At 46.4% G+C, this 26,127-nt stretch overlaps 1 protein-coding gene across 1 annotated transcript in view; it reads left to right on the top strand.

The window, feature by feature from the left end:
- Window positions 1-26,127, top strand: part of LOC124034736 (low-density lipoprotein receptor-related protein 1B-like) — an 80,280-nt gene extending 54,153 nt beyond the window's left edge. The window contains exons 34-43 of the mRNA XM_046348242.1: window positions 1,655-1,856; window positions 1,993-2,157; window positions 7,006-7,218; window positions 7,352-7,901; window positions 9,258-9,380; window positions 13,736-13,843; window positions 15,702-15,944; window positions 19,953-20,292; window positions 25,755-25,872; window positions 26,034-26,127. Of these exons, the coding sequence (XP_046204198.1) occupies window positions 1,655-1,856; window positions 1,993-2,157; window positions 7,006-7,218; window positions 7,352-7,901; window positions 9,258-9,380; window positions 13,736-13,843; window positions 15,702-15,944; window positions 19,953-20,292; window positions 25,755-25,872; window positions 26,034-26,075 (2,104 nt within the window). The 3' untranslated portion in view covers window positions 26,076-26,127. The remainder of the gene's footprint in view (window positions 1-1,654; window positions 1,857-1,992; window positions 2,158-7,005; window positions 7,219-7,351; window positions 7,902-9,257; window positions 9,381-13,735; window positions 13,844-15,701; window positions 15,945-19,952; window positions 20,293-25,754; window positions 25,873-26,033) is intronic.

Here is a 26,127-nt window from a genome sequence, read left to right on the forward strand (position 1 = left end):
CTAACCCTTATGATGGGGCTAACGCTTATGATGGGGCTAACGCTTATGATGGGGCTAACGCTAATGGGGCCGCTTATGATGGGGCTAACGCTTATGATGGGGCTAACGCTTATGATGGGGCTAACGCTTATGATGGGGCTTAACGCTTATGATGGGGCTAACGCTTATGATGGGGCTAACGCTTATGATGGGGCTAACGCTTATGATGGGGCTAACGCTAACCCTGATGATGGGGCTAACGCTTATGATGGGGCTAACGCTAACGGGCTAATGATGGGGCTAACGCTAACCCTTATGATGGGGCTAACGCTTATGATGGGGCTAACGCTTATGATGGGGCTAACGCTTATGATGGGGCTAACGCTTATGATGGGGCTAACGCTTATGATGGGGCTAACGCTTATGATGGGGCTAACGCTTATGATGGGGCTAACGCTTATGATGGGGCTAACGCTTATGATGGGGCTAACGCTTATGATGGGGCTAACGCTTATGATGGGGCTAACGCTTATGATGGGGCTAACGCTTATGATGGGGCTAACGCTAACGCTTATGATGGGGCTAACGCTTATGATGGGGCTAACGCTTATGATGGGGCTAACGCTTATGATGGGGCTAACGCTTATGATGGGGCTAACGCTTATGATGGGGCTAACGCTTATGATGGGGCTAACGCTTATGATGGGGCTAACGCTTATGATGGGGCTAACGCTTATGATGGGGCTAACGCTTATGATGGGGCTAACGCTTATGATGGGGCTAACGCTTATGATGGGGCTAACGCTTATGATGGGGCTAACGATGGGGCTAACGCTATGATGGGGCTAACGCTGATGGGGCTATGATGGGGCTAACGCTTATGATGGGGCTAACGCTTATGATGGGGCTAACGCTTATGATGGGGCTAACGCTTATGATGGGGTTAACGCTTATGATGGGGTTAACGCTTATGATGGGGTTAACGCTTATGATGGGGTTAACGCTTATGATGGGGTTAACGCTTATGATGGGGTTAACGCTAACGCTTATGATGGGGTTAACGCTAACGCTTATGATGGGGTTAACCCTAACGCTTATGATCGATGTGCAGGTCCCTCTGACGCTTCCACCTGTTTAGAAGTTCGTATGAAAGTCAGTCCGATTTTTTTTTAACCTCACTCTGCTTGCTTGAGCCTGAAGGAAGATTGGTTTTTAATTTTATTATGTTGTTTGTAAAAACACTCCTCCCCCTTACATGTTTAATTGCTCTAGCCAGTATTCAGAACTTTTATGTCCCACAGGCAATTAATTTTGCAGCATTCATAAAACATATCACATGTGAAAGGGAAGCTGCCACACAAAGGTGGGTGAGGGGACAGGGTGTTAAAATAAAGCTTCAGTAGAATATAATAAAGCATAAACTCGTCTGAAGTTGTGGACTGTAGGACAGATTTTGGTAGACTGATAGATGTAGGCAAACCTGTTCCTGGAGTGCTGCAGCTACTGCAGGATTTTGTCCCAACTGAGCTAATTGATCAGCTTAGTAATGATTGCATAAATTCAACACACTTTGTCTTCCAGGTTGGTTAAATGAAAAACTTGAAGTTCCTTGGGCACTTCAGAACCAGGGTTGCCTACCCCTGATGTTGACTAATTGTTGTTCTTTCTCTCCCAGGTTGATGTATTGGTCAGAGGTTGGTAGCAATCCCCAGATAGAGCGGTCAGGGATGGATGGCTCTGAGAGGAAGGTGGTGTTGACTCGTGGTCTCGGCTGGCCAGTCAGTCTCTCTGTGGATACTCTCACTGACCGAATCTACTGGGCAGATGAAAAACTGCAGTGCATCGGCTCTGTATCCCTGGAAGGACACAATGTCAGGGTAACACTGCAGCTAACATGAATTATGGTTATACTCTTTACAGTAAACATGGAATGTCTAGGTATGAACTTTACTGTAAGCATGGAATGTGACTGGTTAAGACTGTTCTTTTTGCTCTTGTCTGTCTTCACAAAAGCTTCTGCAGCTGACTGAAATGCCCAGTCCATTCTCTGTAATGGTTTTCAATGACATGGTATACTGGTCTGACACCAAGAGGAGAACTATTCAAGTATCCCACAAGAACACGGGCAAGAACCGCAAAGTTTTACTCAAAAGACCTGGACAGCCTTTTGGCATCAGGGTAAGGCTTTAGATGAGGATTGGGGTTGAGGGCATGGGTTCAACCCTTATAGTCAGTGGTAGTGGTCATGATGTTGCCCTTCTCTCCCTCTGTCTTGAAGTCTCTCGCAGTCTCTCGCTCTCTCAATTCAATTTAAGGGCTTTATTGGCATAGCAAACATATGTAGATAATAAACAATATTGAAACAATACTAATTTACAAGAAAAGTGACCTTTCAAGTGTCAAATGTGCAAATAGTTAAAGTACAAAGGGGAAAATAAACCAACAGAAATATAAGTTGTATTGACAATGGTCTTTGTTCTTCACTGGTTGCCCTTTTTCTTGTGGCGTCTGTGATTGCACACTGGTATTTCACTATATATATGTAGAGAGATAGATGGGAGAGATAGTTGATCAAAATTGGATTTGCTTTCAAATTCTTTGGATCTGTGTAGTCTGAGGGAAATATGTGACACTAACCTGGTCATACATTTGGCGTCAGGTTAGGAAGTGCAACTCAGTTTACACCTCATTTTGGGTTAGGGTGTGCACATAGCCTGTCTTCTTTTGAGAGCAAGGTCTGCCTTCGGCAGCCTTTCTCAATCGTAAAGCTATCCTCAGAGTCTGTACAAGATTTTCTTAATTTTGGGTCAGTCACAGTGGTCCGGTATTCTGCCACTGTGTACTCTGTTTTAAGGCCAAATAGCATTCTAGCTTGCTGGTTTTTTGTCATTTCTTTCCAGTGTGTCAAGAATAATTTTTGTTTTCTCATGATTTGGTTGGGTCTAATTGTGTTGCTGTCCTAGGGCTCTGTGTGGTCTGTTTTAACTAAGCCCCAGGACCAGCTTGCTTAGGTGACTCTTCTCCAGGTTCATCTCTCTGTAGGTTATGACTTTGGAAGGTTTGAGCATTGCTCCCTTTTTGGTGGTTGTTGGTTATTTTCTGGATTTTGATAATTAGCGGTATCGACCGAATTCGGCTCTGCATGCATTATTTGGTGTTTTCTGCTGTACATGGAGCATATTTTTGCAGAAATCTGCATGCAGTTTCTCAATTTGGTTTTTGTCCCATTTTTGTGATTTCTTGTTAGGGTTAGCAGCAGTCTTCATCGACTTGGCCAAAGCTTTCGACTCTGTCAACCACCATATTCTTATCGGCGGACTCAGTAGCCTCGGTTTTTCTGATGACTGCCTTGACTGGTTCACCAACTACTTTTCAGACAGAGTTCAGTGTGTCAAATCGGAGGGCATGCTGTCACGTCCTCTGGCAGTCTCTATGGGGGTGCCACAGGGTTCAATTCTCGGGCCGACTCTTTTCTCTGTATATATCAATGATGTTGCCATTGCTGTGGGCGATTCCCTGATCCACCTCTACGCAGACACCATTCTGTATACTTCCGGCCCGTCCTTGGGCACTGTGCTATCTAACCTCGAGCTTCAATGCCATAGAACACTCCTTCTGTGGCCTCCAACTGCTCTTAAACGCTAGTAAAACCAAATGCATGCTTTTCAACCGTTCGCTGCCTGCACCCGCACGCCCGACTAGCATCACCCCCCTGGATGGTTCCGACCTAGAATATGTGGACATCTATAAGTAACTAGGTGTCTGGCTAGACTGTAAACTCTCCTTCCATACTCATATCAAACATCTCCAATCTAAAATCAAATCTAGTCGGCTTTCCATTCCACAACAAAGCCTCCTTCACTCACGCCGCCAAACTTATCCTAGTGAAACTGACTATCCTACTGATCCTCGACTTTGGCGACGTAATCTACAAAATAGCTTCCAATAATCTACTCAGCAAACTGGATGCAGTTTATCAAAGTGCCATCTGTTTTGTTACTAAACCACCTTATACCACCCACCACTGTGACCTGTATGCTCTAGTCTGCTGGTCCTCGCTACATATTCATTGCCAGACCCACTGGCTCCAGGTCATCTACAAGTCCATGCTAGGTAAATCTCCGCCTTATCTCAGTTCACTGGTCACGATGGCAACACTCACCCGTAGCACGCGCTCCAGCAGGTGTATCTCACTGATCATCCCTAAAGCCAACACCTCATTTGGCCGCCTTTCGTTCCAGTTCTCTGCTGCCTGTGACTGGAACGAATTGCAAAAATCGCTTAAGTTGGAGACTTTTATCTCATTCACCAACTTCAAACATCTGCTTTCTGAGCAGCTAACTGATCGCTGCAGCTGTACATAGTCTATCGGTAAATATCCAACCCAATTTTACCTACCTCATCCCCATACAGTTAATATTGATGTACTTTTCTGCTCTTTTGCACACCAGTATCTCTACCTGTACATGACCATCTGATCATTTATCACTCCAGTGTTAATCTGCAAAATTGTAATTATCCTCCTACCTCATGCCTTTTGCACACAATGTATATACTCTTTTTTTCTACTGTTATTGACTTGTTAATTGTTTACTCCATGTGTAACTCTGTTGTTGTCTGTTCACACTGCTATGCTTTCTTGGCCAGGTCGCAGTTGTAAATGAGAACTTGTTCTCAACTAGCCTACCTGGTTAAATAAAGGTGAAAGGGAAGTCGGGAACCAATACACGTAGTCACTCAGGAAAGCAAAGGCTAGCTTTTTCAAGCAGAAATTTGCTTCCTGTAGCTCTAACTCAATAAAGTATTGGGACACTAAAGTCCATGGAGAGTAAGAGCACCTCCTCCCAGCTGCCCACTGCACTGAGACTAGGTAACACTGTCACCACCAATAAATCCACAATCTAGAATTTCAATAAGCATTTCTCTATGGCTGGCCATGCTTTCCTCCCGGCTACCTCAGTCCCGGCCAACAGCTCCGCACCCCTCGCAGCTACTTGCCCAAGCCTCCCCAGCTTCTTCTTTACCAAAATAGCAGATTTCTGAAAGCTGCAAAACCTGGACCTGTACAAATCAGCTGGGCTAGACAATCTGGACCCTCTCTTCCAAAAATTATCAGCCAAAGTTGTTACAACCCCTATTACTAGCCTGTTCAATCTCTTCCGTCTCGTCTGAGATACCTGAAGTTTGGAAAGCTGCTGCGTTCATCCCCCTCTTCAAAGGGGAGACACACTAGACCCAAACTGTTATAGACCTATATCAATTCTGCCCTGACTTTCTAAAATCTTAGTCGTGTTAACAAACAGATCACCAACCATTTCGTATCCCACCGTACCTTCTCCCCTATGCAATCTGGTTCCCGAGCTGGTCATGGGTGCACCTCCGCCACGCTCAAGGTCCTAAACGATGTCATAACCGCCATCGATAAAAGACAGTCCTGTGCAGTCTTCATTGACCTGGCCAAGGCTTTCGACTCTGTCAATCACCACACTCTTATCGGCAGACTCAACAGCCTTTGCTTCTCAAATGACTGCCTCGCCTGGTTCAACAACTACTTCTCTGATATAGTTCAGTGTGTCAAATCGGAGGGCCTGTTGTCTGGACCTCTGGCAGTCTATGGGGGTGCTGCAGGGTTCAATTCTTGGGCCGACTTCTTTCTCTGTAAATATCAATGTTGCTCTTGCTGCTGGTGATTCTCTAATCCACCTCTACGCAGATGACACCATTCTGTATAGATCTGGCCCTTTGGACACTGCTAAAACCCCTCCAAACGAGATTCAATTCCATACACCAGTCCATCAGAGGCCTCCAAGTGCTTGTAAATGCAAGTGAAACTAAGTGCATGCTCTTCAACTAATTTCTGCTCGCACTCTCCCACCCGACTAGCAACACTACTCTGGACGGTTCTGACTTAAAATATTTGTATTTATTTGACCTTTATGTAACCTGGCAAGTCTGTTAAGAACAAATTCTTATTTTCAATGACTGCCTAGGAACAGTGGGTTAACTGCCTGTTCAGGGGCAGAATGACATTTGTACCTTGACAGCTCGGGGGTTTGAACTCTCAACCTTCCAGTTACTAGACCAGTCTAACCACTAGGTTACCCTGCCGCCCCAATATGTGGGCAACTTCATAAACCTAGGTGTCTGGTCACACTCAACTCTCCTTACAGACTCACATTAAGCATCTCTCATCCCAAATTAAATCTGGGACATACCCTCGTAAAACTGACCATCCTACCGATCCATGACTTCGGGGATGTCATCTATAAATTAGCCTCCAACACTCTACTCAGCAAACTGGATGCAGTCTTATCAGTGCCATCCGTTTTGTCACCAAAGCCGCATACACTACCCACCACTGCGATCTGCACGCTCTCGTTGGCTGGCCCTCACTACATATTTGTCACCAAACCCACTGGCTCCAAGTCATCCAAGTCTGCTAGGTGAAGTCCTGCCTTATCTCAGCTCACTGGTCACTGTAGCATTACCCACCCGTAGCATGCGCTCCAGCAGGTATATTTCACTGGTCATCCCCAAAGCCAACACTTCCTTTTCTTTTCCTTCCAGTTCTCTGCTGCCAATGATGGGAATGCATTGCAAAAATAACTGAAGCTGGAGTCATATCTTCCTTTATGACTTTAAGCATCAGCTGTCAGAGCAGTTTACCAATCACTGTACATGTCATAGCCAATCTGTAAATAGCACACCCAACTACCTTACCCTCTTGTGTTTGTACCCCAGTATTTCTACTTGCACATCATCTGCACATCCAGTGTTATGCTAAATTGTAATTATTTCGCCTTGATGGCCTATTTATGGCCTTACCTCATCTTCTACACTTCTAAATTTGCACTGAACATTTTTCTATTGTGTTATTGACTGTATGTTTAACTGTTTGATTTTTCACACTTTGGTCTCAACTGGCTTACATGGTTAAATAAAGGTGTACAAAAAAGAATGAAGTTGCTTATGTTCCCGTGTTTATAATGGTCAGTAAAAAGTATCTCTCTCGTGCTGTCTGTGTAGATTATGCACCCCATCCGGCAGACCAACGTGTCCAGCCCCTGTGAGAAGCTCCAGTGTTCCCACATCTGTCTCTTGGCTCCAGGACTGTCTACAGGCCCCAGAGCTGTGTGTAGATGTGCAGCAGGGCTTCTCCTCGCTGGGGACGGCCTCACCTGCTCCACCCTTGTAGACACCACCTTCCTCTTACTCCTCTCTCCTACTGCAGTTACACAGGTATGTGACTCTCAAACTGCAGTCAGTCATGTAGGACAGTATAGTGATCTGTGATTTTACCTAAACCTGACTGTTGGTCAGATCCACCTATAGATGACTCGATAAATTTTTCTGCTCGTGTCTTTCTGTTCAGATATACCTTAGCACCATCCATAATGGTGTGGGGTTGAAGCGGTTGCCTGAGCACCATATATGGTCTCTGCCGTGGGCGCACCAGGCCTCGTGGCTGGATTTGGCTGTACAGGAGAGGAATTTATACCTGGCTGATGCTGCCCAGGGCTCAGTCGATCTTCTGAAACTGAGTAGCTCAGGCCTGACACCAGACAGCAGAGTCCTGAATCTCCAGGATGATGCAGTGATGGCTCTGGCTGTGGACTGGGTCACACTTAACTTGTACTGGAGCAGCAGGAAGCAGCCTGACCTACATGTCACCACCACCAGGGGGCAGCACACTGCACCTCTACTCCAACTAGGCCTTCAGGGAACCACCTCCATTGCCTTGCACCCTCCCACAGGACGCCTGTGCTTCACGGTCTTGGGCCAGGTGAATGTGAGGAGCCTGCCGCAGGTGGACTGTGCCTTCATGGATGGACGTAGTCAGAAGCTGCTCTGGAGGAAGGCTGTGATGCCAACCTCCCTTCTGTTCTCCAACAAGGGCACTCGGCTGTATTGGGCCGACATAGGTGAGACTGTAACCTGTACTAAGCTGATTTGGGTGAGATTATAATAAAATCAAATTCAAATCAAATGTATTTATATAGACCTTTGTACATCAGCTGATATCTCAAAGTGCTGTACAGAAACCCAGCCTCAAACCCCAAACAGCAAGCAATGCAGGTGTAGAAGCTCGGTGGCTAGGAAAAACTCCCTAGAAAGGCCAAAACCTAGGAAGAAACCTAGAGAGGAACCAGGCTATGTGGGGTGGCCAGTCCTCCTCTGGCTGTGCCGGGTGGAGATTATAACAGAACATGGCCAAGATGTTCATAAATGACCAGCATGGTCCAATAATAAGGCAGAACAGTTGAAACTGGAGCAGCAGCACGGCCAGGTGGACTGGGGACAGCAAGGAGTCATCATGTCAGGTAGTCCTGAGTCATGGTCCTAGGGCTCAGGTCCTCCGAAAGAGAATTAGAGCACAATTAAATTCACGCAGGACACCGAATAGGACAGGGGAAGTACTCCATATATAACAAACTGACCCTAGCCCCCCGACACAAACTACTGCAGCATAAATACTGGAGGCTGAGACAGCGCCAACCCAAACAGGAAGATCACATCAGTGACTCAACCCACTCACCCCTCCCAGGGACAGTATGAAAGAGCCCCAGTAAGCCAGTGACTCAGTCCCTGTAATAGGGTTAGAGGCAGAGAATACCAGTGGAAAGAGGGGAACCGGCAAGGCAGAGACAGCAAGGGTGGTTTGTTGCTCCAGAGCCTTTCCGTTCACCTCCCCACTCCTGGGCCCGACTACACTCAATCATATGACCCACTGAAGAGATGAGTCATCAGTAAAGACCTAAAGGTTGAGACAGAGTTTGCATGTCTTACATGGGTAGGCAGACCATTCCATAAAAATGGATCTCTATAGGAGAAAGCCCTGCCTCCAGCTGTTTGCTTAGAAATTCTAGGGACAATTAGGAGGCCTGCGTCTTGTGACCGTAGCGTACGTGTAGGTATGTACGGCAGGACCAAATCAGAGAGATAGGTAGGCGCAAGCCCATGTAATGTTTTGTAGGTTAGCAATAAAACCTTAATCAGCCCTTGCATGACAGGAAGCCAGTGTAGGGAGGCTAGCACTGGAGTAATATGATCCAATTTGTTGGTTCTAGTCAGGATTCTAGCAGCCGTATTTAGCACTAACTGAAGTTTACTTAGTGCTTTATCCGGGTAGCCGGAAAGAGATATTATAACCTGTACTAACTGGGCAGACCTAAATGTAATTATTATGGCACTTTACAAGCAATGTGGAATACCTCCATTGGGATGAATTGATTTCCCCAGGCCTGCTGTCCTCAGTGAAAACGTGTCCCTTGTTGCAGGTGCTGGAGTAATCGACTCCATTCTTCTGGATGGTTCTGGATATAAACAGTTTAAAGCAGATCCCGGCCTCATGTCCTTCACACTGGCTGAGAACGTCCTCCTGTGGAGCAGCCTTGATAAAGGTATGGTACACCTCACACCCCTAAACCCTAGATCAAACACAGTTCTACGCCTCACCAATCCACACCGTACACCCCCCTAGATCAAACAGTTCTACGCCTCACTAATCCACACCTTATACAGCTCTACACCTCACTAATCCACACCGTACACCCCTAAACCCTAGATCAAACACAGTTCTACACCTCACTAATCCACACCGTATACAGCTCTACACCTCACTAATCCACACCGTATACAGCTCTACACCTCACTAATCCACACCGTATACAGCTCTACACCTCACTAATCCACACCGTATACAGCTCTACACCTCACTAATCCACACCGTATACAGCTCTACATCTCACTAATCCACACCGTACACCACTAAACCCTAGATCAAACACAGCTCTACAACTCACTAATCCACACCGTATACAGCTCTACAACTCACTAATCCACACCGTATACAGCTCTACACCTCACTAATCCACACCGTACACCCATAAGCCCTAGATCAAACACAGCTCTATCGCTGCACCGGAAAAAATACCTCACTTATTCTTTGGAAGAGGGGGATAGTGTCTGAAACCATTAGTTGCGTCTGATTGGATAGCATTTGCCACTCTGTCAATGCGGTGCTGATGAAGCACTCATGCAGTGTGCCAGAGCACTTCTTCCACTGTTGGGAGGAATGGTAATTTATATTAATACATGTTAATTGATGCAAATAAAGGTTTCTACTCTACCAACCACCGCGGAAGTGCAATCATGGTCTCATATTCGCAGATGTAGGAAAGATCGCTGTTATGCTTGAATTCCACACAAAACCAACAAGGAAGTCTGAGCGGTTGTATGAATCCAATCGGTACATCAAGCAAAGCACTTAAACTTGCCAGCTCGCTCTTAATTGATTCAATACGACTCGCCATAAGTGTGGCGTCTGAACTGTGCGTAACCTCCCCGGCACCATTAGTTCTAACCTTGACAATGGTACAATCCAACACCCCTAACCATAACCTTGAACACAGTACAGCCTCTCACACCTCACCCTACATTCCACACCTCACACCCTTAACCCCTGAACAGTACAGCCTCTCACACCTCACCCTACATTCCACACCTCACACCCTTAACCCCTGAACAGTACAGCCTCTCACACCTCACCCTACATTCCACACCTCACACCCTTAACCCCTGAACAGTACAGCCTCTCACACCTCACCCTACATTCCACGCCTCACACCCTTAACCCCTGAACAGTACAGCCTCTCACACCTCACCCTATATTCCACGCCTCACATCCTTAACCCCTGAACAGTACAGCCTCTCACACCTCACCCTACATTCCACGCCTCACACCCTTAACCCCTGAACAGTACAGCCTCTCACACCTCACCCTACATTCCACGCCTCACACCCTTAACCCCTGAACAGTACAGCCTCTCACACCTCACCCTACATTCCACGCCTCACACCCTTAACCCCTGAACAGTACAGCCTCTCACACCTCACCCTACATTCCACACCTCACACCCTTAACAGTACAGCCTCTCACACCTCACCCTACATTCCACACCTCACACCCTTAACCCCTGAACAGTACAGCCCCACCCCTAGCCCAAACCGCAGAAAGACACAGCCTCACCCTTCATTTGGAATTCCGTAATGTGACTTTGGAAGAGGTGAAAAAAATGTCTATCAACATTGACAAGTCACTGGGGTCTGACAACTTTGATGGAAAATAGCGGATGATATTGCCACTCATATTTGCCACATCTTCAATTTAAGCCTATTAGAGTGTGTGCCCTCAGGCCTGGAGGGAAACTAAAGTCATTCCACTACCTAAGAATAGTATAAGCCCCTTTTACTGGCCCAAGTCAGCCTCTACCCAACCCTTAGTAAACTTTGGGAAAGAATGTCAATTTGTTTACTGGTCAAACAAGACTTTCAGCATGCTTATATGGAAGGATATTCAACAAGCACAGCACTTACACAAATGACTGATTGGCTGATAGAAATTTATGATTAAAATATTGAGGGGGGGGCTGTTTTGTCAAAAGCCGCACTTAAGTCTAACATGTATTGGTCAGTCTGTTGCTGGAAAAATGTAGATTGACAAGGAAAAGTGTGAAGCCTGTGAAATTCCCAAGATTTCTGCATAAATTGATCTGATATTCATTGAAATCACAGCAATAGACAAATATAGTGTGCTTAAACTAACACAAATGATTGTATTTTTCTTGTCTATATTGGAATAAGTCATTTAAACATTTAATGTAGGTTGGATAAAGTATGTCAGCTTACCTGGATTCCAATCAATGCGACAAGATTGGAGATGTTGGTTAGAGCTGCCTTGCCCTATAAAAAAAACGGTCACAAAATTTGAGTTTGCTATTCACAGGAAGCATTACCTGATGTGAACCATGCCTCGACCAAAATAAATCTCAAGATCTAAGATTACGAATTGTAGACTTGCATAAAGATGGAAAGGGTTACAAAAGTATATCTAAAAGGCTTCATCAGTCCACGGTAAAACAAATTGTCTATAAATGGAGACTGTTCAACACTTGCTACTCTCCGTAGCAGTGGCCGTCCTGCAAGGATGACTGCAAGAGCACAGCACAGAATGCTCAATGAGGTTAAGAAGAATCCTAGAGGGTCAGCTGAAGACTTACAGAAATCTCTGGAACATGTTAACATCTGACGAGACTACGATATGTAAAAAAAAAAAAAACTAAACAAGAATGGTGTTCATAGGAGGACACCATGGAAGAAGCAACTGCTGTCCCAAAAAAATATTGCTGCACGTCTGAAGTTTGAAAAAGTGCACCTGATGTTCCACAGCGCTACTGGGAAAATATTCTGTGGACACATTAAACTAAAGTTGAGTTGTTTGGAAGGAACACAGTGTGTAGAGAAAAAAGGTACAACACATCAAACCCTGATCCCAACTGTAAAGTTTGGTGGATGGAGCATTATGGTTTGGGGCTGCTTTGCTGCCTCAGAGCCTGGGCAACTTGCTATCATCGATGGAAAAATGAAAGTTTATCAACTTTTTGCAGGAGAATTTAAGGCGATCTTTCCACCAATTGAAGCATAAGTTGGGTGATGCAACAGAACAAACCAAAACACATTAGTAAATCAAAGGCCCAGTCAGTCCTGACCTCAACCTGATTGAGATGCGATGGCATGGCCTCATTAGAGCAGTTCACTCCAGACATCCCAAGAATATTGCTGAACTGAAACAGTTTTTTAAAGAGGAATGGTCCAAAATACCTGACCATTGTGCAGGTCTGATCTGCAACTACAGAAAATGTTTGAGGTTATTGCTGCCAAAGGAGAGTCAACCAGTTATTATATCCAAGGGGTCACGTTCTTTTTCCACGCTGCAATGTGAATGTTTTTATTAAAAACAAATATATAGATATAGATATAGATATATAATTGTTAGTTTTAGCATATTGTGTTGACCTAGATGAAGTTCAGAGCAAATTTTATGACCAATTTATGCAGAAATCAGGGATTTCCAAAGTTTACATTTTCTTGTCACTGTTATGCCCTGCTATAATGTGGTTAAAGAGTTACCTTTCTAACATAAGAGGGTGTTCTTTAATGGAAGCCTCCAAGATAATTCAGGTAGAATCAATAATTCCCCAGGGCAGCTGTCTAGGCAGCTTACTTTCAATCTATACTGACGACATGCCACTGGCTGTGTAAATAAATCTGCCCATAATAAAGTGTTGCTCTGCTGCCTTAACAGCACTGTCAACAAGGCAGGTCCTACAGGCCCGTGTTTTGTCACACCTGGACTACTGTTCAGTCGTGTGGTCAGGTCCCACAAATGGGGCCGTAAGAAAATTACAATTGGCTCAGAACAGTATGGCTGGCCCTTGGATGTACACAGAGCTAACATTAATAATCTGCATGTAAATCTAACCTGGCTCAGTGAAGGAGAGATTGACTTCATGTTTCTGTGAGCGGTATTGACATACTGAATGCGCCGAGCTGTCTGTTTGAACTACTGGCACACAGCTCAAACACCCATGCATACCTCACAAGACATGCCACCAGTGGTCTCTTCACAATCTCCAAGTCCAGAACAGACAATGAGGCATACAGCACTACATGGAGCTCTATTCCACATCAGGTAACTGATGCAAGCAGTAGAATCAGATAAAAATAATAGATAATTCACCTTATGGAACAGCGGTGACTGAAGCAATCTGCATACATGGTACACTGGCTGCATGTCATTAGTAAAGATTAAAACAAGTAAAGGGACTAGACAGCTACACTGGGGAATGCCTGATTTCTATCTGGATTATATTAGAGGCTTCCATTAAGAGCCTCTGGCTCTGCCTCTCTGTTGTAGATGTGACTAGAATCTGGTTCACTGATGGATTTCAGCCCAAGCAGCTGTGGTTTGAGGTCAATACCAATGTAGTGGCACTGAGGGTTTACAGCAAAACCAGTCAGAAAGGTGAGTGTCCACCACGGCCCAGTGAATGTGTCACTGTTGGGTGACGTTATAGTGCTGTCACTCTGCAGTACGGTGGCGGTATAACGGTGTCACTCTGCAGTACGGTGATGGTATAACGGTGTCACTCTGCAGTACGGTGATGGTATAACGGTGTCACTCTGCAGTACGGTGGCGGTATAACGGTGTCACTCTGCAGTACGGTGGCGGTATAACGGTGTCACTCTGCAGTACGGTGGCGGTATAACGGTGTCACTCTGCAGTACGGTGGCGGTATAACGGTGTCACTCTGCAGTACGGTGGCGGTATAACGGTGTCACTCTGCAGTACGGTGGCGGTATAACGGTGTCACTCTGCAGTACGGTGGCGGTATAACGGTGTCACTCTGCAGTACGGTGGCGGTATAACGGTGTCACTCTGCAGTACGGTGGCGGTATAACGGTGTCACTCTGCAGTACGGTGGCGGTATAACGGTGTCACTCTGCAGTACGGTGGCGGTATAACGGTGTCACTCTGCAGTACGGTGGCGGTATAACGGTGTCACTCTGCAGTACGGTGGCGGTATAACGGTGTCACTCTGCAGTACGGTGGCGGTATAACGGTGTCACTCTGCAGTACGGTGGCGGTATAACGGTGTCACTCTGCAGTACGGTGGCGGTATAACGGTGTCACTCTGCAGTACGGTGGCGGTATAACGGTGTCACTCTGCAGTACGGTGGCGGTATAACGGTGTCACTCTGCAGTACGGTGGCGGTATAACGGTGTCACTCTGCAGTACGGTGGCGGTATAACGGTGTCACTCTGCAGTACGGTGGCGGTATAACGGTGTCACTCTGCAGTACGGTGGCGGTATAACGGTGTCACTCTGCAGTACGGTGGCGGTATAACGGTGTCACTCTGCAGTACGGTGACGGTATAACGGTGTCACTCTGCAGTACGGTGGCGGTATAACGGTGTCACTGCAGTTGGGAGACTGTCACTGTGCAGTTAGGTGGCGGTATAACGGTGTCACTGTGCAGTTAGGGAGACGGTATAACGGTGTCACTGTGCAGTTAGGGAGACTGTATAACGGTGTCACTGTGCAGTTAGGGAGACTGTATAACGGTGTCACTGTGCAGTTAGGGAGACGGTATAACGGTGTCACTGTGCAGTTAGGTGGCGGTATAACGGTGTCACTGTGCAGTTAGGTGGCGGTATAACGGTGTCACTGTGCAGTTAGGTGGCGGTATAACGGTGTCACTGTGCAGTTAGGTGGCGGTATAACGGTGTCACTGCGCAGTTAGGTGGCGGTATAACGGTGTCACTGTGCAGTTAGGTGGCGGTATAACGGTGTCACTGTGCAGTTAGGTGGCGGTATAACGGTGTCACTGTGCAGTTAGGTGGCGGTATAACGGTGTCACTGTGCAGTTGGGAGACGGTGTCACTGTGCAGTTAGGTGGCGGTATAACGGTGTCACTGTGCAGTTAGGGAGACTGTATAACGGTGTCACTGTGCAGTTAGGTGGCGGTATAACGGTGTCACTGCGCAGTTAGGTGGCGGTATAACGGTGTCACTGTGCAGTTAGGTGGCGGTATAACGGTGTCACTGTGCAGTTAGGTGGCGGTATAACGGTGTCACTGTGCAGTTAGGTGGCGGTATAACGGTGTCACTGCAGTTAGGTGGCGGTATAACGGTGTCACTGTGCAGTTAGGTGGCGGTTTAACGGTGTCACTGTGCAGTTAGGTGGCGGTTTAACGGTGTCACTGTGCAGAGACACTGAACAAGCGCACTTCCTCTGCGTGTAGTGTTTTCGGAGGTAAGTAGAGTTACATCTAGCTCTGCCAATGGTCTAACCAACTCTACTCCGTCCTCTCTGTCCCAGGAACGAACAGCTGCTCAGAGCGGAACGGAGGCTGCAGTCAGCTGTGCCTGGCATACCCAGGGGGGCGTAGCTGCCGATGTGGACATGGTTACCAACCTGTCGACACCAAAACGTGTAGCCCCTTCCCCTCCCTCCAGTGTCCAGAGGGCAGCAGGGCCTGTAGCGACGGCAGCAGGTGCCTCCCCCTCACAAAGTTCTGTAACCACCAAACCGACTGCCTCGACCATTCAGACGAGATCAAATGTGAGTAACCCCAACCCCGTCTGCCCTGCCTCACATAAAGAATTAGTGAATAGACTATACCCCTGACTCCCCATAGAAATTAAGTGAACAGATTATACCCCCTGACTCGCATAGAAATAGACTGTACAGGTTGGCTGACAAATTCACAAAAATGATGCTCGAATCGATGTGGCCGAAAGGTGTGCGTTATGGGTTCAGATAGCTAGTAACAATGACAAGAAGCTGCTCATTGCATCTTATTTTCTGGTGTTTTCACTGATGTCCGATCTATGCTAATATGGAGAGAAAAAAATATAGATGGCTAACCAACAATAATAACAATGTATTTAAGATCTCATTATGCCTTCATAACAATGGAGCTGTTCTATTAATCACCCATATCGTGTGTGAGCTCTGTGTTCAGTATCAGCAGGTTAAGTGCGAGCTCTGTGTTCAGTATCAGCAGGAATGAGACACTACACCATTACATGACAACTTGTTTGGTTAGAATTACAGCTCTGGTTTGCTGCTTTGTAATTACATGCACAATACAACACTTCATATTTTTTCTGCATGTACAGTGCCTTCAGAAAGTATTCATACCCCTTGACTTATTCCACATTTTGTTCCAGCCTGAATTCAAAATGTATTAAATGTCTTCTCTCACATCTTTCACAATACCCCATAATAATAAAGTGAAAACATGTTATTAGAAATGTTTGAAAATTTAATTGGAAATTAAATACAGATTTAATTTGCATAAGTATTTACACCCCTGAGTCAACTTTGTAGATGCACCTTTGGCAGTGATTAAAACAGTCTTTCTGGCTAAGTCCCAACACAGGCACACATAATAAACCATGAATCTCACCATCAGTTTTATTTGTGACCTAAAACTAGCCAACTTTATTTAACTTATTGATAGTTAGTCTTGTCTCATCGCTGCAACTCCCGTACGAACCCGAGCGCCATGCGTTCTCCGACACAACCCAGCCAAGCCGCACCGCTTCTTGACACAACACCTGCTTAACCCGAAAGCCAGCAGCACCAATGTGTCAGAGGAAACACCGTACATCTGGCGCCAGGTCAGTGTACATCTGGCGCCAGGTCAGTGTACATCTGGCGCCAGGTCAGTGTACATCTGGCGCCAGGTCAGTGTACATCTGGCGCCAGGTCAGTGTACATCTGGCGCCAGGTCAGTGTACATCTGGCGCCAGGTCAGTGTACATCTGGCGCCAGGTCAGTGTACATCTGGCGCCAGGTCAGTGTACATCTGGCGCCAGGTCAGTGTACATCTGGCGCCAGGTCAGTGTACATCTGGCGCCAGGTCAGTGTACATCTGGCGCCAGGTCAGTGTACATCTGGCGCCAGGTCAGTGTACATCTGGCGCCAGGTCAGTGTACATCTGCTCCTGGCACTAGAGCGCAATGAGACAGGAAAATCCCACAAGGATCTCTAGTGGCACAGCTAGCTCTGGGATGTAGTGCCTTAGACCACAGCCATTCAGGAGGCCAGGTTTATTTTTTGAATGCTAGGATGTGTATGGAAGCCAAGTTGAAGCCAACATTAATGTCATCCTCATACTAACCACGTGGTTTTACTGTAACAGAGTAGCGCAACGCCATTCAATTGAAGTGGCGGGAACCAAACAGATAAAAAATAATAAAATAAGGGAGCTACCAAGAGAAGAGAACTACCAACACGCTCTTCGTTGCCGATGTAAGTCCTTTAAACATATCAACATTCACAATGCCGCAGGGCCAGATGGTTTACCAGGACGTGTACTCCAAGCATGAACTGACCAATTGGCAGATCCTCAAAAGGTTCTACAGCTGCACCATCGAGCGCCTGTTATGGCAACTGCTTGGCCTCCGACCGCAAGACAGTACAGTGGGTAGTGCATACGGCCCAGTACATCACTGGGGCCAAGCTTCCTGCCATCCAGGAACTCTATACCAGGCGGTGTCAGAGGAAGGTCCTACAAATTGTCAGACACCAGCCACCTTAGTCAGACTGTTCTCTCTGCTACCACACGGCAAGCGGTACCAGAGCACCAAGTCTAGGTCCAAAAGGCTTCTCTTCTCTACCACCAAGCCAAAAGACTCCTGAACAGCTAATCAAAGGGCTACCCAGACCCCTCTTTTACGCTAGAAAAGGAAATCTGGTTGATATCCCTTTAAATGGGCAATAGGGATGCATAAGAACCGAGGTTTTAAAAACAGGGGCACTTCCTGATTGGATTTTCCTCCGGTTTTAGCCTGCAATATCAGTTCTGTTTAACTCAGACAACATTTTTACAGTTTTGGAAACTTTAGTGGTTTCTATCCTAATCTGTCAATTATATGCATATTCCAGCATCTGGTCCTGAGAAATAGGCCATTTACTTTGGGAACGTTATTCTGAAAACTGACTTACCTAGTTAAACAAAAAATAAATAAAATGTTATATTTATTTATTTTATCAGAATGAATTAGGTTGAGCAATAAAATCCCTACTTTTATTCCATAATAGGCTGGGATCTGTACTATGCAGCTGTTGCAAGAGTGGCTGGCCACTGTTTTCAAAAACTGATTGATGGGCATCTTAAACTTCTTGAATTCAACCATTAAATGGTTTAAATACACTTTTGAATTTTAACAGCCATCCACAACAACCACAAGCCGTAAGGCGCAATTAGCTAAATGAGAGAACCACAGTATGATTCACATCTATGCGCTGTGTAGTTATCAACAATATGTGAAATCCGTATTGCCATAGACGACATCACTGCTGTTATCCTTACTTCCAATCATTTATTCAAGTTGGATAATCATTGGATGCCGACAGCAGTCACACCATTGGAAGAACCACCTTGGATTGTAGCCAACAAAAGCCTATTCCTGCACTTTTCCCACGATCCATCAAACACATTTGGTGTGTCATCATAGTGGTCTCTGACTTGTGGTCCGACTCGCTCAGGTGGGACTTTTTCAATGCTGATTTGAATGTCATTGAGAACAAGTGTCAAAGATTCTAATTCCAGTGTTTCAAAAGTATCTAATCTGAAAACAATATTTTGGCTGGTAATGGCTTAGTTACTGTTTTTTGTTATCCCTTACATATAATCCATTACTCACCAACCCTGACTATATGATATGACTACTTACACTGCCATAAATGCAAAGACAAAGTAAAGTTTAATCATAAGATTTTGGACAAATCTGTCAAGACAAACTATGATAAAGGGTTAAACAGGTTTTAAATCAACTGGTGAATTTTATAGAAAATTGCTATGAATCCCCCCTTAAATCATAATGTAATGACATGGGGGGGGGGGGTTTATCAGTGACAGTGTAGGAAATGTCCAGTGTAGGAAATGTTCACTGGTAACCCAGTATATAGAATGAAACTGCTGGTTGATTAGTGCACGTTTGCTGTACTTTTAAACAGATTTTAATTCAGGTTGTGATTATTTAGCCCTACTGACATCCCTTTCATACAAAGATGTTTTTCTGACAACTTTTTTCCTTTTATCTGAATGGTATTGCCGTTATGAAAACAAACTTTTATTTCCACCTTACGACCTTATTTCTGTAAATTCTGCCTACGGCTCAAGGCTTGGTTTACGGTTGGTCTATCGACGTTGTTGCAGTGACATGCACAACCATACTGATATCATTGACCTGTGAAATAGGCCTAATTAAACTCTATGCTATTCCTTTCTTTTGAAAATATATTTGATTAATTGTTGTTCCTTAGGACCTGCCTAAATTCATGAGTAATATATTTATTTTTGATGGTGTGTATTATCAATGGATTTTAAAATGGCCGCCCACCTACATCTGCGGACCGCTACTACCATTCATTCCCAGCGTGCTCGAAAATGCATGCAAAAATGGGCCTGTTAGAGTTGCATAATCATTAGCCAATATTTTTATTAGGAAATTACTGTAAATCCAATGTGAAAACAGTAAGTGGTTCTAATAAGAGCGTCTGCTAAATGACTTAAATGTAAATGTAAATAACCAAGGATTTCTCTGTAACCTCCAGGTTGGTCTGGAGTGAATCCCCAAGATGTCAGCCATAGTAAACCTTCCCCGGGGCATGCTGGGAACACCGTCCCCCCTAGCCAGGACTGGTCTGGGAGGACCACTCCCGGGGGGGTAGAGGTGCAGAAGCTGGACTCTGAGTCATGTGATGCACAGCAGTGTAATGGACATGGGAAATGTGTGACAAGGGGTGGAGAAACCACCTGCCAGTGTGTTCTGGGATACCATGGTGTGTTCTGTGAGGAGGGTGAGGGTCCAGGGGTCAGTAATGCCCCCCTCACTTTGGGCATCCTCAGCCTCATTGGTGGGGTCCTCATCGCTGCTGTCATCATCAGGAAGAGGTAGTCTAAAAAAATCAATGTGTTCAGTATTTTCCAACCCCTGAGACACACACACACACTAGTGGAATGAAGTGTCTTTCTCAAGGCCCCAATGTCAGTAATGTATTTGCAGTCTTCTGGTTTACCTCTGATGTCATACCTAGGACTTTGAATGAGCAAATCTAAAGTTTTCTACAGTCCACCTCTTTAACTTGTAGGCCAAATGCATACCATTCATATAACTTCTTGACCCGCAGGTCGCCAGTTGGGGAACCCTGGTGGTTTTATTTGGCCCCCCAAGTCTTCTAGAAAAAATAATATATAATTAGATTTGCTTTTTGTATTTCTTTATACTGTAAAAACACATCAGCTCCAAGTGATTCTAATTCAAGAAATCTGTTCCCAAATATTCCCGTGATCAAGATGGCCCTATTTGGTAAAATACCAAGTCTGTTATGGCAAGAATGGTTCTGTTAGGGTCGTATTTCTCAGAGTAAATAACTCACGGACACTAGAGAAGCTTAACCAAGTATACAGCTGTAATTCAGACAAAAAAAGTCACACAAGCACTGATATAACCCTTTATAACCCTTTCTCCTAGGCTAAGTCTCCTACACAACCGAATAGCCAATGCATCCCTGTTGCTAGGAAGAACCTTAGTGATATCTGTTCTTCCTCACTTCATCTGACATGAACTCCACCCAAAGTGCTCACTCCTCCCCAACTGAAAGCTGTCATGGTTATTGATACCAGACTGTCTTCTCCCAGAGGATCCCTGATGTCAGAAACATATCCTGACATAATGTAAATGTTATACATTACCCTCTCTCCCTCAGTGGCATTGTTAGTTTCTAGGATCTCCACCAGTCTCCCCTTATCAATGCCTGCCTCATGTAATCGCTTCCCTGAACTCTACACATTCCAAGTTTAGTTGTCCCCACTATATACCTTCCTCCTATAACCCTTAACTTCTGTTGTAGACCCTCAACCTTAGCACTCCTTCAGTGACATGAATACGTAACATTTCTCAGAACCCAACAGCTCAAATAAGTAAAGAGAAACCACAGTCCATTTACTTTAAGACATCAAGGTCAGTCAATATGGAAACTGTCGAACTTTGAAAGTTTCTTCAAGTGCAGTCGCAAAAACCAAGTGCTATGATGAAACTGGCTCTCATGAGGACCACCACAGGAGTGGAAGCCCCATAGTTACCTCTGCTGCAGAAGATAAGTGCATTAGAGTTTCCAGCCTCAGAAATTGCAGCCCAAATAAATGCTTCAGAGTTAAAGTAACAGACACATTTCAACATCAACTGTTCAGAGGAGACAATCAGGCCTTCATGGCCAAATTGCTGCAAAGAAACAACTACTAAAAGACTCCAATAAGGAAACACTTGCTTATAAGAAACACGAGCAATGGATATTAGACCGGTGGGAATTTGTCCTTTTGAGACGTTTGGTTCCAATGCTGTGTGGGTGAACGGATCTCCCCATGTGTATTTCCCACTGTAAAGCATGGAGGTATGGTGAGGGGGTGCTATTGAACTCTGTTCAGCATTTATTTGGGCTGAAATGTCTGAGGCTGGTAACTCTAATGCACTTATCCTCTGCAGCAGAGGTAACTCTGGGTCTTCTACTCCTGTGGCGGTCCTCATGAGAGCTCCTACCACAACTGATTGGTTCAAACACAAGAAGATTAAATTCCACATATATTTTTAAGAAGGAACACCTGTTAATTGAGTCACGTTACAATAGTGCATCTAAATCTTAAAGGGGGGGGGGGGTGGGAGGGATACTTATCCTATCCTAGGTATTCCTTAAAGAGGTGGGGTTTCAGGTGTCTCCGGAAGGTGGTGATTGACTCCGCTGTCCTGGCATCGTGAGGGAGTTTGTTCCACCATTGGGGGGCCAGAGCAGCAAACAGTTTTGACTGGGCTGAGCGGGAGCTGTACTTCCTCAGTGGTAGGGAGGCGAGCAGGCCAGAGGTGGATGAACGCAGTGCCCTTGTTTGGGTGTAGGGCCTGATCAGAGCCTGGAGGTACTGAGGTGCCGTTCCCCTGACAGCTCCGTAGGCAAGCACCATGGTCTTGTAGCGGATGCGAGCTTCAACTGGAAGCCAGTGGAGAGAGCGGAGGAGCGGGGTGACGTGAGAGAACTTGGGAAGGTTGAACACCAGACGGGCTGCGGCGTTCTGGATGAGTTGAAGGGGTTTAATGGCACAGGCAGGGAGCCCAGCCAACAGCGAGTTGCAGTAATCCAGACGGGAAATGACAAGTGCCTGGATTAGGACCTGCGCCGCTTCCTGTGTGAGGCAGGGTCGTACTCTGCGGATGTTGTAGAGCATGAACCTACAGGAACGGGCCACCGCCTTGATGTTGGTTGAGAACGACAGGGTGTTGTCCAGGATCACGCCAAGGTTCTTAGCGCTCTGGGAGGAGGACACAATGGAGTTGTCAACCGTGATGGCGAGATCATGGAACGGGCAGTCCTTCCCCGGGAGGAAGAGCAGCTCAGTCTTGCCGAGGTTCAGCTTGAGGTGGTGATCTGTCATCCACACTGATATGTCTGCCAGACATGCAGAGATGCGATTCGCCACCTGGTCATCAGAAGGGGGAAAGGAGAAGATTAGTTGTGTGTCGTCTGCATAGCAATGATAGGAGAGACCATGTGAGGTTATGACAGAGCCAAGTGACTTGGTGTATAGCGAGAATAGGAGAGGGCCTAGAACAGAGCCCTGGGGGACACCAGTGGTGAGAGCGCGTGGTGAGGAGACAGATTCTCGCCACGCCACCTGGTAGGAGCGACCTGTCAGGTAGGACGCAATCCAAGCGTGGGCCGCGCCGGAGATGCCCAACTCGGAGAGGGTGGAGAGGAGGATCTGATGGTTCACAGTATCGAAGGCAGCCGATAGATCTAGAAGGATGAGAGCAGAGGAGAGAGAGTTAGCTTTAGCAGTGCGGAGCGCCTCCGTGATACAGAGGAGAGCAGTCTCAGTTGAATGACTAGTCTTGAAACCTGACTGAAGATAGCGGGAGAGCTGGCCAAGGACGGCACGTTCAAGAGTTTTGGAGAGAAAAGAAAGAAGGGATACTGGTGTGTAATTGTTGACATCGGAGGGATCGAGTGTAGGTTTTTTCAGAAGGGGTGCAACTCTCGCTCTCTTGAAGACTGAAGGGACGTAGCCAGCGGTCAGGGATGAGTTGATGAGCGAGGTGAGGTAAGGGAGAAGGTCTCCGGAAATGGTCTGGAGAAGAGAGGAGGGGATAGGGTCAAGCGGGCAGGTTGTTGGGCGGCCGTCCGTCACAAGACGCGAGATTTCATCTGGAGAGAGAGGGGAGAAAGAGGTCAGAGCACAGGGTAGGGCAGTGTGAGCAGAACCAGCGGTGTTGTTTGACTTAGCAAACGAGGATCGGATGTCGTCAACCTTTTCAAAATGGTTGACGAAGTCATCTGCAGAGAGGGAGGAGGGGGGAGGGGGAGGAGGATTCAGGAGGGAGGAGAAGGTAGCAAAGAGCTTCCTAGGGTTAGAGGCAGATGCTTGGAATTTAACGTGGTAGAAAGTGGCTTTAGCAGCAGAGACAGGAGGAAAATGTAGAGAGGGAGTGAAAGGATGCCAGGTCCGCAGGGAGGCGAGTTTTCCTCCATTTCCGCTCGCCTGCCCGGAGCCCTGTTCTGTGAGCTCGCAATGAGTCATCGAGCCACTGAGCGGGAGGGGAGGACCGAGCCGGCCTGGAGGATAGGGGACATAGAGAGTCAAAGGATGCAGAGAGGGAGGAGAGGAGGGTTGAGGAGGCAGAATCAGGAGATAGGTTGAAGGTTTGAGCGGAGGGAAGAGATGATAGGATGGAAGAGGAGAGAGTAGCGGTGGAGAGAGAGCGAAGGTTGGGACGGCGCGATACCATCCGAGTAGGGGCAGTGTGGGAGGTGTTGGATGAGAGCGAGAGGGAAAAGGATACAAGGTAGTGGTCGGAGACTTGGAGGGGAGTTGCAATGAGGTTAGTGGAAGAACAGCATCTAGTAAAGATGAGGTCGAGCGTATTGCCTGCCTTGTGAGTAGGGGGGGAAGGTGAGAGGGTGAGGTCAAAAGAGGAGAGGAGTGGAAAGGAGGCAGAGAGGAATGAGTCAAAGGTAGACGTGGGGAGGTTAAAGTCGCCCAGAACTGTGAGAGGTGATCCGTCCTCAGGAAAGGAGCTTATCAAGGCATCAAGCTCATTGATGAACTCTCCGAGGGAACCTGGAGGGCGATAAATGATAAGGATGTTAAGCTTGAAAGGGCTGGTAACTGTGACAGCATGGAATTCAAAGGAGGCGATAGACAGATGGGTAAGTGGAGAAAGAGAGAATGACCACTTGGGAGAGATGAGGATCCCGGTGCCACCACCCCGCTGACCAGAAGCTCTCGGGGTGTGCGAGAACACGTGGGCGGACGAAGAGAGAGCAGTAGGAGTAGCAGTGTTGTCTGTGGTGATCCATGTTTCCGTCAGTGCCAAGAAATCGAGGGACTGGAGGGAGGCATAGGCTGAGATGAACTCTGCCTTGTTGACCGCAGATCGGCAGTTCCAGAGGCTACCGGAGACCTGGAACTCCACGTGGGTCGTGCGCGCTGGGACCACCAGATTAGGGTGGCCGCGGCCACGCGGTGTGGAGCGTTTGTATGGTCTGTGCAGAGAGGAGAGAACAGGGATAAACAGACACATAGACACATTGAGTGTAGCTGAGGTGCACCCGTGACCGGCTCGGAAACCAGATTGCACAGCGGAGAAGGTACGGTGGGATTCGAGATGGTCAGTGACCTGTTTGTTGACTTGGCTTTCGAAGACCTTAGATAGGCAGGGCAGGATGGATATAGGTCTATAACAGTTTGGGTCCAGGGTGTCTCCCCCCTTTGAAGAGGGGGATGACTGCGGCAGCTTTCCAATCCTTGGGGATCTCAGACGATATGAAAGAGGTTGAACAGGCTGGTAAATAGGGGTTGCGACAATGGCGGCAGATAGTTTCAGAAATAGAGGGTCCAGATTGTCAAGCCCAGCTGATTTGTACGGGTCCAGGTTTTGCAGCTCTTTCAGAACATCTGCTATCTGGATTTGGGTAAAGGAGAACCTGGAAAGGCTTGGGCGAGGAGCTGCGTAGACTTTCCCAGATAGTGTCGTCCTGTCATCAGTCATAATGTCTCAGATGACAACCCAACTTACATAATATTCATTAAGTACCAATGCATATTTTCAACTGGTTCTATTACCGAAATATGGTTCCTTTCCCTCCACTTGTTTGATGTTCCCAGACTTTCTATGTTTAACAAAGACTAATCAAGAGTCCCTCTGTAGAGTCAGAGAGAGGGAAGGGAGAAAGGTATTTATGGGGGGGGGTCGTAAACCTTACCCACAAGCCAACTTCATGACTTCTGCTCTATACCTACATTGTATACCCTGTTATATACCTGTATATCATACTACCATAAACATATGTACCCTACTCTTTGTTTAGCAGAGCAAGAGCTGCAGCTCGGGGCCAGTCCACAGACAAGGAGACTCTGATGACCAATATGGATGAACAGACAGTCTACGCTGTGTCTTTCAACAACGATCTGTATGATCCTGACCAGGTACCTTAGAGTTAGTGTAAAGCTATTTTATATGTTAGGGTTTAGCTAAGAGCTTTAAAACCAGAGTGTTTTGGTCTGCCACAGCATTGCCATGCTTTGTTCCCCACCCCAACCATTAATATGATAGTATTTTCAATTAACCTTTTTTTTTTTTTTTTCAGGAATCGATCTCGTCTGCTGATGGGCCATCTCAACATCTGTAAATGTTGTCTTTTCTCTTCTGCTCTGAAATAAAGTATAGGATGTTAAACCTCA

Source organism: Oncorhynchus gorbuscha, linkage group LG04, assembly GCF_021184085.1.
Source record: "Oncorhynchus gorbuscha isolate QuinsamMale2020 ecotype Even-year linkage group LG04, OgorEven_v1.0, whole genome shotgun sequence".
Classification (NCBI taxonomy): Eukaryota; Metazoa; Chordata; class Actinopteri; order Salmoniformes; family Salmonidae; genus Oncorhynchus; species Oncorhynchus gorbuscha.